Raw genomic sequence first — 14,196 nt, 5'->3', positions numbered from 1 at the left:
TAGAAATTTCCCAAATTTCTTAGTTCCCAAACGCAGATGACATTGTGCTCTTAGTGAGAATGTTGTGAGTGTAATTTAACTCTGTACTAAAAACTGCCTCTGGGCCTGGCCATAAGTCAGTTAACAACACCAATTGTAAAACCTAAAGATCTGTGACTGTGGGCCTCGGGGAACTCAAGTGGTGGTCACAGTTTCCCCTATTGCTGTGAGGAATAAATTGTGTTGCATTGCTTGCTTTTGGGCAGAATTTGTAAGAACTGCCAGAAATAATGCGAGGAGGGAAGTGTTGTCCTTCAGAGAAGGGCACACTGTTTTCATTGCTAGGTACTTGGATGCAACAACTAGTTAATGGATGCTGCTGTCATTTGTTCCCAGTTTATCTTGAGCACTGATTCAGACAGTAATACTATTTCACTTTTTTTCTATAGTGTGTGTAATCTTCAAAGTATAATAAAAGAACTCATTAAGGAGGAATCATATTTAGAATGCAGTTCTGTGTTTTGTTCATTCATAAGCTGGCTGATGTTGAAAAATGAGAAAACTTGGGTCAAGGGCAATGATCTCTGTTGAACAACACAGCTGTGTTTGGGTGTGATGTCAGTGACAGCTCCTGCTACCTGGTGACATCAGCCTCGCCCTGGCAAGGACTGGTTGGGGGCCCAGGGGTTAAGAAACAAATCTTGAAGAAAAGCAGTGTTAACTTTGACAAGTCAGGATAGTGGCTGATTTAAAGTGATGTCTTAACATTCATTTCCTTTTCTAAGCTAGAGTTCTTGAAAACGATGCACAAATCCTGTTGGAGAATCTGTTTGACATCAGAAATGAGAGCAGGGAGAGAGGGTGGTTGTTCTCATACCATGTCAAGAGCCAGGATTAGAGGGGGGAGGCTGAACAAATCCCCTGTGGGGGAACAGGAGTGTCTTAGAGGCTGCTTGGGGCTGTCAGCAAACACACCTGATCTCTGGGAGTGTGAGATTCCACTGATGCTCCACCACCTCCAGTGGTGTTCTGTACAGGAGGATGCTTTGTAAGCACTCCTAGAGGTCTGCAAGTGGTCTGGAAGCCATGGACTCACAATCCTAGCTGTGCCCATAAAATGCCAGTTTTTGAGATGCAAAATCAAAATCCAGAAAGCTAGGAAGTGCAAGAATTTGTGTGTGTGTCTATGTAACCTTAATGATCTCAAGTCAGGAGTGACAGCAATTGCTGACATAATCATTTAAAATCCTATAATTATTAAAGAATTTCCAACAGTTTTTACATGTTTTCATGGTAATAAAATTATTTGCTGCTTGCAGAACGTGCATGAATGATAACAATGGGGGAAATAAATTGAGGCCATCTTAGAAGAACGTAAGTCCAGAGAGTGTTAGAGATTTGTGATTGATAGTTTCAAGATCGTTTTTACAGATTTATGAGGCAAGATACATATGATTGTCTGTCCTGTAACTGTTACCCAAGCAAGCACAGAAATAGGGTGTTCTAAGTTACTGATTTGCAGTGCCTAATAACAAGACCCTTTGCCACAGCTCTCATACATCGCTCCAAGAACGCTCACTCCCTGTTGGTTCTGATCTTGTGCAACACACTATTTGAGCTAATGCATTGTTTTCACTGTCGTTTTAGGTGGCCATAAAGCAAATGAATCTCCAACAACAGCCCAAAAAGGAACTAATTATTAATGAAATCCTGGTCATGAGGGAAAATAAGAACCCCAATATTGTTAACTATTTAGACAGGTAAGTGATTCTGGTATTCTCACATAAATGTTCATTTATATACTTCAAGTCAAAGATTGAGAAAAGCCTTTAGTCATTGACAGAAAACTGACCTCTTTATTACTTATCTATAAATATGTTTATATATATATATGTGTGTGTATATGTGCAAATGCATGGGAAAAGATTGGTCTTTGTATGTTAATCCCTGGCATGCCACAGGAGCCCAAACTAGTTGAGACTGGCAGGGAGCCCTGGGTTCAGCTGCTCCCAGCCCTGCTCCAGCAGGGCCACCAGAGCAGGGTGCCCAGGCCCAAATCCAGAACCTTTTGAAGATCTTCAAGGAGAATCCACGACCTCTCTGGACAGTGTTCTGTCACCTGTACAGCACAGAAGTGCTTATTTAGATGGAATATGCTGTTCTGAGTATTTTCAAAGACTTTGACCAGCCCTATCTTACTAAAACAACTGCTTGTAGTTCCACTGTTCTTAAGTTGGTCATATTTTCTGCATATTATGCAAATATATCACCATAGAAATTATGCTCTTTGGCTTTTCTGGCTGTTTTCCATTGCTGTGGGTGCCAGAAAGACTAGGTTCTTGTTTCTAGACACACATAATTTGCCAGTTTTTAAGCTGTTTTTTCTATTTCTGAATGTATTTATGTAAGGTTTTCCAAACTGTCAAGCATTCCCTGTTCTCTGTGGTACACGCATCCCTGTCGTGGTTACTATGAAAGTTATGTTGTCTTACACTATTATTTTTCTGTGTTTACAATGATGAACCAGGTGATCTGATATATTCTGGTTCAACATTTACTTAAAAACTATGTTTTTCACTTACTTGCCATCTAAGATGTATAATTTTTTATTTATCTGCCTTTCTCATTTGGACTGCACAGTTTTTTAGCACTATGTTTCAGCATTTTCTAGTACTCCATGGCCTAGAAGGAACGTCCATTCATTTTATTCTGTCTTCATTTAAAAATGAACTGGTAAGAAAAATAACTGTGGTAATTTTCCTAAGACAATTTAGTTACACACATTCACATTAATGAAATCTATTGTTGTCTTCTTTCAGCTATCTAGTAGGTGATGAGCTCTGGGTGGTTATGGAATACTTGGCTGGAGGCTCTCTAACTGATGTTGTTACAGAGACATGTATGGATGAAGGGCAGATAGCAGCTGTCTGTAGGGAGGTAAGGGATCCCAACTGCATTTCTGATTACTGGGACAGAATGGTACTTTTAAGCAGGTGCAACGAACATGAGTGATGTTGTGTCCAGATCTTTGTGTTGCTTTTTTAATATGGGAGAAGAAGAGGGTGTTTAGTGAACCGCCTGCCAGTATCACTGCACTATGCTTTGGAATTGCACTGTTCTCTAAGTTTTACTGTTCTCAGCTTTGCCTCTTCCAACATTTATCTGGAGTATGTCCATACTGCATTCCTGGCCTGTAAAAGCAGACAAGCTAGTGGCAGAATTTTAAAATAATAAAGAAAAATAGAGACTCATTTGTCACAGTTTTCAACTTAAAAGGGTAGCGTTCCACCCAAAATGGTATTTGCTTCTGAAAAATGACTAACATGTTATTTCCAAATCCGCTGTAGGACGTAACAGTAAAATCTTTGTCATGCAACCTTCCACCCAAAAGTGATCCGCTTCATCCTGAAGAAAATGACTTTTTCTTTTTGGCAAATAATAGTTTGTCAAATGGACGAGAATGGCACATTCATTTTAACAGCAGTCATTCGGTCTGTGCTTTTAGGGGACAGTCAGTAACAATAACTGACGTTTCTTTTTCCAAAGTTAATGTGCCTTCATTTAGAAAGTTATTATTCTAGTAGTGTTGAAGCAGCAAGCTGTTCCTCCTGACAACACAATATTCTGCCATTACTGTCAATTCTTCTAGAAATTAAATCTTTTATAGTCATTTCCTTTCTTGTGTGATGAAATCAGGTCATTAATTTTTACCCTTGTGTTTTTTTTTTTATATCTATCAGTGCCTGCAAGCACTGGATTTCCTTCATTCAAACCAAGTGATTCACAGAGACATAAAAAGCGACAATATTCTTCTCGGAATGGATGGATCTGTCAAATTGAGTAGGTATTCCTGGCCAAGCACAGCTTTCCCAGGATGGGGTGCAGGGCTGCATCTGACTGACTGCTAGTTACCCAAAGGAGTGCCTGTGATAGTGTACTGAGCACTGCTGCAAGCACAATTCCAACACACAGAGAAATATGGAAAGGAGGAAGGTGTAATATCTGTCCTTTATTTGTGCATGCCCTTTCCAGAGACCAGAGTTTATCACCTGAAGTCTTGAGTGCATAAAAGTCACTGCAGAGTAAACAGCCATGACCACTTTTCCAGCTAGATTCAACAAGACGTTCTTAGGCATAAAGTGGGGATCTCTTTTCTTGGCTTCATAATTCTAGATGGCTTTAACAACACTTGTTTTTGTCCTCAGCTGATTTTGGCTTCTGTGCTCAGATCACCCCCGAGCAGAGTAAAAGGAGCACAATGGTCGGGACTCCTTACTGGATGGCACCGGAAGTGGTGACAAGAAAAGCATATGGCCCCAAAGTTGACATCTGGTCACTTGGGATCATGGCAATAGAAATGGTGGAAGGAGAACCTCCTTACCTTAATGAAAATCCTCTCAGGGTAAGGTACAAATAGAATCAGACACCACTGTCTACTTAAGCACTCCCATGCTTAGAAACAAAATCCCATTTACATCAGCTTGGGCTGGTTCCAACAAGGACAGCCTGTAAAAACGTCACTGGAGCACATCAACATGAGAGAACACTAACAGACCAGTAACGTGGAGCCAGTTCAGAAATCTGTTGGTTTTGTGTTAATGATGCAAAATTTCTCAGGCAGTTTGTGAAATCTCTGTTAGCTCCATCTCTGACATGGATTTCTCTGTGGCAAATTTCTCCACTGATGAATCTTTATGAAAAGAGTTTCAACTATATCTGCAGGCAGAAGTATTTTCAAACACAGGTCAGTGTAGATGGGTTACCTCATCCTTTCAGGAAGTGGCATTGGTTATTGTAATGCTGTAATTTTTATTACCAATGATTTTCTAAAATGCACGGATACTTGCAATAAAGTAATGAATTTTTGTTTTAAAGTTTTCAAATTTATATCAGCTCTTAAAATGAAACTGTAGTGGAGGAGGAATGTATACTAAGGAAATCACTCATAATGGATAAACAGATAAATGCTACATAGTTAATTCCTGATGGGAGACAGGAATCTGAGGAAATTAATCTTGCACCTTCGTATACACATGATTTTTATTAAGGCTAGAACTTGTATACAGCATGACCTTTAGTTCTTCTCACAGTAGCAAGGATGCACTCCGTCTGGCACCCAAACTCTGTGATGCAGACTGAAAGAACAAACAAAAGCTACAAATAGCTACCTGGCCATGCTACTTAAGAAATGCGAATGACAAACATACAAACTTCGGTCTTGTATTCTTTCTGAAAAAATGTTCCTGGGTCTTCTTGGAAACAGTTGGAGTCTTGCATTTCTGTTTTTCTCAGGCACTGTATCTGATAGCTACAAATGGGACACCGGAGCTGCAGAACCCTGAGAGACTCTCTGCTGTGTTTCGTGACTTTCTGAACTGTTGCCTGGAGATGGATGTGGACAGGCGAGGGTCTGCCAAGGAGCTTTTGCAGGTAAAATGGGAAGTGGCTGCAAGTAAAGTGGGTGCAATATATAATGGCATTCTCATCAGTTAATCATAGAATGACAGAGTTGTTTGAGTTGGAAAGGACATTTAAACGTCATCTAGCTTAACTACCCGTTAGTGAACAGGGACATCTACAGCTCAATCAGAGTGCACAGAGACCAGTCCAGCCTAACCCTGAATGTCTGCAGGGACAGGGCATCCAACACCTCACTGGGCAATCTATTCTAATGCTTCACTACTCTTGTACTTTTTGTAAAAAACTTCCTTATATCCAGTCTATCTTTTAGTTTAAAACCATTTTCCCTTGTCCTATCACAACAGACCCTGCTAAAGAGTCTGTTCCTTTCCTTCTTACAGCCCCCCTTTAGATACTGAAAGACTGCTGTCAGATCTCCCCAGGACTTCCCTTCACTGGGCTGCACGGCCTCAGCTCTCTCAGCCTGTCCTTGTAGGGGAGATATTTTATCCCTCAGACCATTTCTGTACCCCTCATCTGGCCATGCTCCAACAGGTCCATTTCTCTCCTGTACTGACTGAGGACTCCGCATCTGGACACAGTACTCCAGATAGAGATCTCACCAGAGCAGAGTAGAAGGGCAGGATTCCCTCCCTTGCCCTGCTTACCACACTGCTTTCAATGCAGATCAGGATCTGGTGCCCTTTCTGGGCTGTGAGAGCACATTACTGGCTCATGTCTAGCTCACTGTCCTTCTGTACCCCCAAGTCCTTCTGGCAGAGCTGAGTTCAATCCTGTCAGCTTGTATCGACAATGGAGGTAATGACCCAGATGCAACCCTTGGACACTTGTTGAACCTCATGAGGTTCTCCTGGGCCCACTGCTTGAGCCTGTCTCAGTCTCTCTGGAAGGCATCCCATCCCTTGGGTGTGTCAGCCACACCACACAGCTTGGTGTCATCTGAAAACTTATTGAGAAAGCATTTGATTCCACTGTCAGTGCCATTGATACTGAAGATCGTCAGTCCTAGTACTGACCTCTGAGGGATACCACTTGTCACTAATCTCCATCCAGACATTGAGACATTGATCACTACTCTCTGGGTACAATCTTGCAACTAGTTTCATAGCTACTGAATGGTCACCCATAAAATCCCTATCTTCCCCATTTGGAGAGAAAACTGTTAATGGGAGAGGAATCTGATTAATACTTACATATCCATCTCCAGACTGTGGCCTTTCAAGCAAAAAAAAACCGAAAGTATTTTGATCTATACTGAGTTATATGTTGTAACTGAATCGGAGTGGCACCAGATTCAGAGGCTTGAAATGGTGTTGATAACTGCTGTACACAGAGTTAGGGACAGGAGGAAGCCACTGATACCAATCACAGCAAAATGGCCAGAGATTTGGCTGTGTGATAAAAGGAGTTTTGGGGTGCTCATAGTGAATGTCAGGGGGGCCAGTGGTGAGAGTGCTCAGGTTTATCCATCCTGCCCCACTTCTGAAGGCTTCTGCCACTGAGATAAGGACAGCTGAGTGGGACTTGTTACTCACTGTCTGCTGCCTGGCATAGCTGGGTAGATGAGAACTGCTACTGTTTTACTGCCAGGTTTTGTGGCAGGCATAAACTGGTAGATAGTTTTGCAGCATGGTGTGTCTGTGCTGTCAGAGTGTCAGCTGGCACAAGGAGAGGCAGGTTGTCTCCTTACTCCAATCTTGGTTCCTAAAAGTTGGACCTCAGTGGCTTTCACAACTTCTAGTGGTATTGGAGTTCCCTCAGAAATGGCTTACGTTCCCAGTCTTCCTGGACAACTAAAATAGCCTGTCTTAAGAAAAAAGAAAAAAAAAAAGAAAGCTAAGTATTTGAAGTTCCATGAAAGGAACTGGGCTATTAGGACAGCAAGTAGCCAGTCATGACTTCTTGAGTATAGTGGAAAGTAGTTTGGCAGCCACATCAGTCAGGTCCTTTGGGACCCTGAGTTGCATTTTATGAGGCCCCACAGACTTGTACAAATTCATGCACATCAGGTGGTCTTGATCGTGCTCTTGCAAAGGTCTCCACAGTCCTGCGTATCCCTAATAAATAGAAGAATACTTCTTGAGCCTGTAACTGACTTTGAAGGTAACTTTTTTTTCTTTCTTTCCTTTGGGCAGCATCCATTTTTAAAACTAGCCAAGCCCCTCTCCAGCCTGACTCCTCTGATCATTGCAGCAAAGGAAGCGATTAAGAACAGCAGCCGCTAGTGCTTTGGGCTGGCATTCTCCCATGCCAGCTCACTCCAGAGCAGGACTGAGAAAAAGAACTCTATAGAACCTCAACTCTTCTGCTGCAGGACAGACGGATGGATGGATGGATGGATGGACAGACCAACAGTCGCAGTCGTGGTAGGAGGGGAGAATAACTGTTCTCCAGTCCCTCAAGGAGTAAAAACTTACGTCTTCTTCCTGCTTTCTGGCTCCTTAATTTATTTTTAAGATGAAACAGGGCTTAAGACAGAGGTAATGACAGAAAATGCTTTGCTGCCTCAGCCATTTCCAAGGTAAAGCAAATTCAGTTGGAAGATTCCCTTCCTTCTCATCCTGTGAATAAGCTGTACATTCACTTTTAAATTGTCAGTTGTTTCTTAAAGATGCAAAGTCCCTTTTATGTTTTGGGGTTTTCTTGTATGGTTTGGAATTGGAAAAGGGTCTTAATTTATAACTCCAGATTATACTGCCTTTAGAATACAGCCCACTCACTGGTATTTGCCTAGTCATTGCACTTCTCAATGAGGAAGAAAGAGAAATTGCATTTCCAATCAAAAACAAATCAGGAGTGGAGCAGTCAAAACATCCTGTTGAGATACAGGCTCAGCTGTGAATATATAGTGTTTCTGTTCTTGACATTTTCATTTGTAAAACTAGTTATAATAGGGGTGAGAGTCTTACTAAATTGAGAAAGCAGAAAGATCAGTTTGCTCAGAAAGGGCTTGTCTGATGCAAAGCTGTAAGAGAAATGTGAAGTGAGAGCAGGCCCAGCCTTGCCCAGTGCTGAGCCTCATGGACCCCTCTGCAGAGCAGCCTCAGGTCTGTGACCCAGACTGGAGGAAGGTGCTTGCAGCAGCAGGCCATCGCTGGGCAATCGCCTCTTCCTGGCACTGCACTGATCATAGTGTCAGCTCCAAACTGGCAGTAGGCAGCTCTTGAGGTTAATTGTAGTTGTGTTCCAAAATGTGCAGAGTGGTGGGAGTAGCCTTCTTCAGTTTGTACAGGAGTTGAAGAGAGGAAAACAGCCTGGGTGTTGCTGTCACTTCTGAGGACGTCTGCTCTCCTGGTCCTCTTATAGTTCCCAGGAAAGGTTAGTAGCATCTGTGCTCCTCTTAACAGAGGGAATGATGACCAGGCTACTCTGCAGGCTTTTGGCAGGTGAGTGTCCTTTTCATGGCAGAACTTGCATGCCTAAATTGCGACACTGATGAAAATGAGTGATGGCTTCCAGGATTTGGTTCTGCCTGAGTCAGTCCAGCAGACAACTTTGGAAGTAAGTGCATTTAAACCTGGAGCTCTGCAGTGAGCAAGAAATGCAGAGCAGACTGCAGAACTATATAGAGCCATAAAACCAGCCTGCTATATGTCCTCCTCCATACAGCAAGCACTGCAGCAAGCAGTTCTGAGTTGCTGGGAGAGAGTGAGCCTTGGATGTGACAGGATTGTGCTTGACTAGTCTGCTGATTTGTAAGAGAGCAGAACAGTTTTAGTATACCATTTGCGTTTTATTTATTTTTTTCTGAAAGAGTGTGGCTTCACTCAGAAAAAGCATTTGTATGGAGTATTGGTTGCTTTATTTTAGTAGTACAACTAATGAAAGACCTTCAAAACAGCAACTGAATCAACACCTATATCCGATGAGCAAAAAAAGGAGTAAAACAGCTTTTTGCTGTAGTTCATGCTTTAGGCCTGCTCCCGCAAAGGGCTAAGCAGCCTTAAGGTACTAAAAACCTTCACGTTTTGCCGGTACGAATGAAGGATGCTTGGGCTATTCTTGAATTAGGCCATTAGTTTGTCTGGTTTTGTCGTCTTATTTAGTTACCGTCTTTGTGTTGAAAGTGTCGTTCATACTGCTAACCACCCCACCCCCACTCACTCTGTCTGTCTTGGTCTCTTTGCTGAGGCAATCGACAGAGGCAGTGCTCATTGAGGTTCACAGAATCACAGCATGGGTTGGGTTGGAAGGGACCTTAAAGCCCATCCAGCTCCAACTCCCTGCCGTGGGCTGGTTGCCCCACCCCAGATCAAGCTGCCCAGGGCCCCATCCAGCCTGGCATTGAGTACCTCCAGGGATGGGGCTCCCACAGCTCTGGGCAGCAGTGCCAGTGCCTCACCCCTCTCTGAGTAAAGGATTTCCTCCTAACATCTAACCTAAATCTCTCCTCTTTAGATTTAAACTGTTCACTCTTGTTCTGTCACTATCAGACCATGTAAGAAGTCAATCTCCCTCCTGTTTATAAGCTCCCTTTAAGTAATGAAAGGCCTTAAGGTCTCACCTTCCTGGGGAGCACAACAGGTTTGATTTTCAGTTGTCAAGTAAGAAAAGATGTTTGTTTCTTTTGCAAGCCTATGTTCTTCTCTGTCAGCTCAAGCTATCTATCTGGGAGATGGGCTTCTCTGAGGAAAAAAAAAAGAGGCATTTAGAGTTGAGAAGAGCTGCCCTCAATTTGTAAAGCGTTATTCTGAATAAAGCATTTTTATTCCATGTAAGTAATGAAGAAACTAGTGGCAGTTTCTCCTTCCAGTATAGCATTAATTTTTTTCCTACCCACAAAGGAACAGATGGCCATCCTTTAGAAGGAAAGCACTTTTTTATGGCACACATTTGCTGGACATACGATACGCTTACATTAACAGATCACACTACTTGTTCTTTTTTTCAATTTATTTTCTTAAGCAAATATTTCAGCATCCCTACTTTTCAGTTAAGTTTCACAAAAGATAACAAATAAATACAGAAAATTGACAGCATTATTCTTTTTCTAATCAGAGTATGCTCCAGCATACAGAATATTGTTGGCACTGGCTTTTTAAATACAACTTCTTTAGTAAGAGGCCTTACTTTTTATTTTATTAAATGCTATATTTATTTTTCTTTGCATTTGCAAATCTAGAGATTTTTCTGGTTAAAAAAACATCCTGTGAGGCAGATGATAGTATTCAACAGGAATCATTTCTGCCAGTGGCTTTTTTTCATCATGACTAATTGCCTATCTGGGACTGCTTTACATTCAGGGCAGTGCACCTCTAGCATCCCTGCCCTTCAGACAGCCTCTGGCACAAAGTTCTCTGTCATCAGATACTGAAGGACGGCAGCTGCTTTTATCATTTCCCAACTCTGATAGGAAATGTGGAATAAAATAGTAATAAAAAAGTCTGTCCTGAAAGGGGCAAGTCTTGTACATTATTTACAAGTAGGAAGCTAGGACTGACAATAGCAGTAACTTTCCAGGAAGAAACAAAGCAAATATAAAATCTCTGGAATCATCTCGGGTGTTTTTGGACTGCTATCTTCAGATTAAGCAATTAGTTATATATATTTTTGAAAGTATTAGGAATAGGCTGTTTTGTTGCCAAATGCATAGATAAATGTTGTATGTTTCAAACACTTTCATTCCAAGGTTCTAAAAAACTGGTTAATTGTCTTTATTTTTAAATTCATTAAATGGTGGAGAAAAAAAAAACAAAAATCAACCAACTATCTAGAGCTTGACTATGATTCCTATCCCTGCAATGAAGATGTGTGAAAATGACTTGTTAGCTTGCTGTGGTTTTAATGAGTTCTGGGCCAGAAGTATGACAGCAGTAAAGTCAGGGAAGCTTGAGAAGCACAGGAAAGATTATTTATTTAACAAAAAAAAGAAAAAGAGAAAAAAAAAACCACAAATGTACCTATTAAGAATTCCACACACGCTCCTAGGAGCCTGCATGGGGGTGGATCTCACAGTGCTCTCAGGGTTTGTTCACAAACTCGGGCCGGGGTTGCATTCTTACTTCTGTGTCCTGCACTTCTGTAAATCTGTCTGTTCTCCATCTTCGGATACTGTTTGGCAGACTTAGCACAGAAATGAGCTCAAGTATGATTTTTTTTTAGCTGCATGTGTTGGATTTCTCTGATGCCAGTGGCTGCACCTCAGCAGGTCTTCGGTTAGTTCCCCCCCATCCTGCCACTAAAAATAAAGTGTGGTCCAGTCACCACAAAAAGGAAAGTTCTCCTCTGCTAGTTGTAGGAAATATCACCGTATCCTATTACCTGCAGTTCCGGTACAGTCATTGCTTTTGCCACAGAGCATTCCTCACACTGAGCTTGTACATGTATGCATTTGTTTGCTCAGTGGTGTTGGGTGTTGGTTGTCACAACTGGACAAGGACCGAGAGAGAGACTTCTGCTAGCCCCTACCATGAAATACAGGAGCCAGCTGTTCTTTGCTCGGCACCCAGAGTGTACACTAACCAGCTTAGCCTTGCAAAGTGTTACCGAGAGAGTGGTCCACAAACCTTCTTGGCAGACTACTGTTAGTACACATGCAGTAACTTAGTGATGGGGCAAGCTGATGAAGATGCAGATTTTGTTTTTTTTTAACAGAGTGGATAGGTATCCTTAATTTTGAAACCCTGGTTTTCAGGAAATGGGCAAAGAACTACCTTTATTTCAAGGGAAAGCTTTGAAATACCTTTATTTGAGGTTTCTTTGGATGCAATCTGGAATTCTTGGGGGGGGGTGGGGGAGGAGGGCAGGTTTAAAATTTTTCTTTGCTTGTGTCTGTCCTTGAGCTGACAGGGTAATTTCTTTTTCTGGATGAAGGTTGCAAAAATCTTGCTTATACATGTGTTAGAGTTGACTGCCATAATCTCAGGCATGTGTCATGTATATAAACAATCACTTTCTTGAGCCTGCCAATGGTTGCATGCGTCTTTGATGATAAAAGTCATCTCAGAGGGAAAAGCAGTACAGGAAGGAGAAGGAGGGATGCTTACATGCTCTTTGCAGATGCCCTTTGATCTGCCATGAAGGTAGGAGCCTGCAAACTTTGTTCTCAATGCTTACCTATTCTTCCAAGCAAGTACTCATGTTCTGCTAGAATGTGACTAAGAAAACTAGGGAGCAATATAATTTGTTAAAGTTGATAATGTGGAAAATTGCACTGGACAGCTTCCCAGCAGATTGCATACAAGCTTCAGCATATCTGTGTTAGATGCCTTGTGCTTTAATTGAGTGGCACCACATTCGTAACTGCTTGGGGATCATGCTTGGTTTCTGTGAGGCTCACTAATGTTTTGCCTGGCCCAGTTTACGTGTCAAATGGAATCAAAGCTGCAAGGACCACAGCTGGATGCAGTGGTTGAAGGTGGCAGTTGTGAACGTGGGTCAGAAGAGCCAGCAGCCACATGCACACTTGTTTTAGTCACAGTGTTCTAAGGGAAGAAGTGTACAAACTGAGAACATGAGTACTGTTTGTGTGCCACCTCTCCTCTGTCCTTCAGTCTTTTCAGGGGCTTGAAACAGCTTGTTTTCCGAGGAGATAAATGTAAAAGATCTTTCAAAAGTCCTGTTCTTTCTAATCTCTGTGACTGAGTGTTGTTTCTTTATTTGCCTCTTTCTATACTCAGTGACTGCTAACCAAGATTGTGTAACTGGCTCAGATAAAGTGCTTGAGGTACTCATTTTTCTGCCCTTTGAACTGCCTGTTTACAGCAACATTTAAAATCTTTAAGCCTGGTCTGGACAGAGTTATCCTCCACTTTGTGCTTAACCTAGAGTCTGTGGCCAGCCATCTCAAGTCAGTGCTTGCATCAAGGGCTTCCAGTTGTCACAGGCTGACAGAACACTATTGAAAACATGCGTGAATAGTGGCAGCTGGTCGTTTTTTGAAGTCAGATACTTTTGCTGCTGAATATTCTATGTTTCATTTGATATCTAAGTCTGTTGTGGTGCTGGACAGATACAGGTACTGCTTCTGTTCCCACTGAAGTTGGTGAGAATTTGGTGAGAATTTGGTTGCTGGATTCCTTGGCAGCATCACCTTGCTGCTTTAATAAGCAAGTACTGATACAGCTCTAGGTACTGAGGTCAGTCCCCAGGGGTGTTGCATGGCCAAGGGAGCAGGTGGATAGCAGGGAGCTGCTCTTGTTCCTTTGTTCCATCATGCAAAGCTATTCATGTCAGAAGTGAGTCAGCATAGAAAATTTGAAGCATGCAATTCTCTTACATCCATATCTGCTGAGATTTTTTACCTTTGAGCTAAAGATGCACAGAGGCAATTGCTTTTTGTCACACTGTTTATATTAGTGTTAAATAATGCTGCTAAATCAGTCTGTAGAACAGCAACAAGAAAAAAGCCTCTCAGCTCTTCAGGTGTGACACTCACAAGCTGCTGCTATCTGCTGTAGCAGGAGAGCTGCTCAAGATGGGAACCAGTAGCAAAGCACTGTGTAGCCCTTGGTGAAAAGAGCACCACCTTCCCAAGTGGAGCCCAAATTCACACTGGGAGCTGCTCTGGTGTACTGGTGCTGCATCTGCACTGCAGATGCTATGCATGCAGACATACACTTTAGGAAGATCTGCAAAAGAATTCTGCAACTCTTGACTGGATCAGGATGTAACAAACTCTAAACTCCAGTTTAGTCTGAAGCAACCAGTTTAGATCTAGACTGGTGTCTGCTAGGTTTTTTATTCAGGGTATCCAGACAAAAGTAAACAGAGGAGGAGCCTACATTTTCATTGTTTATCAGAAATGTATCTCATTTTGCTGTACATTCCTTTTTTAGGACATGTTATCTGTTTTAA

The 14,196-nt window shown here is 42.1% G+C and overlaps 1 protein-coding gene across 1 annotated transcript in view; it reads left to right on the top strand.

The window, feature by feature from the left end:
- Positions 1 to 7,823, top strand: part of PAK3 (p21 (RAC1) activated kinase 3) — a 35,586-nt gene extending 27,763 nt beyond the window's left edge. The window contains exons 10-15 of the mRNA XM_003208437.4: positions 1,627 to 1,739; positions 2,799 to 2,916; positions 3,720 to 3,819; positions 4,185 to 4,381; positions 5,272 to 5,409; positions 7,536 to 7,823. Coding sequence (XP_003208485.1) covers positions 1,627 to 1,739; positions 2,799 to 2,916; positions 3,720 to 3,819; positions 4,185 to 4,381; positions 5,272 to 5,409; positions 7,536 to 7,625 — 756 coding nt within the window. The 3' untranslated portion in view covers positions 7,626 to 7,823. The remainder of the gene's footprint in view (positions 1 to 1,626; positions 1,740 to 2,798; positions 2,917 to 3,719; positions 3,820 to 4,184; positions 4,382 to 5,271; positions 5,410 to 7,535) is intronic.
- The last annotated feature ends 6,373 nt before the right edge of the window (positions 7,824 to 14,196 follow it).

Source organism: Meleagris gallopavo, chromosome 9, assembly GCF_000146605.3.
Source record: "Meleagris gallopavo isolate NT-WF06-2002-E0010 breed Aviagen turkey brand Nicholas breeding stock chromosome 9, Turkey_5.1, whole genome shotgun sequence".
NCBI lineage: Eukaryota > Metazoa > Chordata > Aves > Galliformes > Phasianidae > Meleagris > Meleagris gallopavo.
This window is presented reverse-complemented; position numbering and strand designations above follow the sequence as displayed.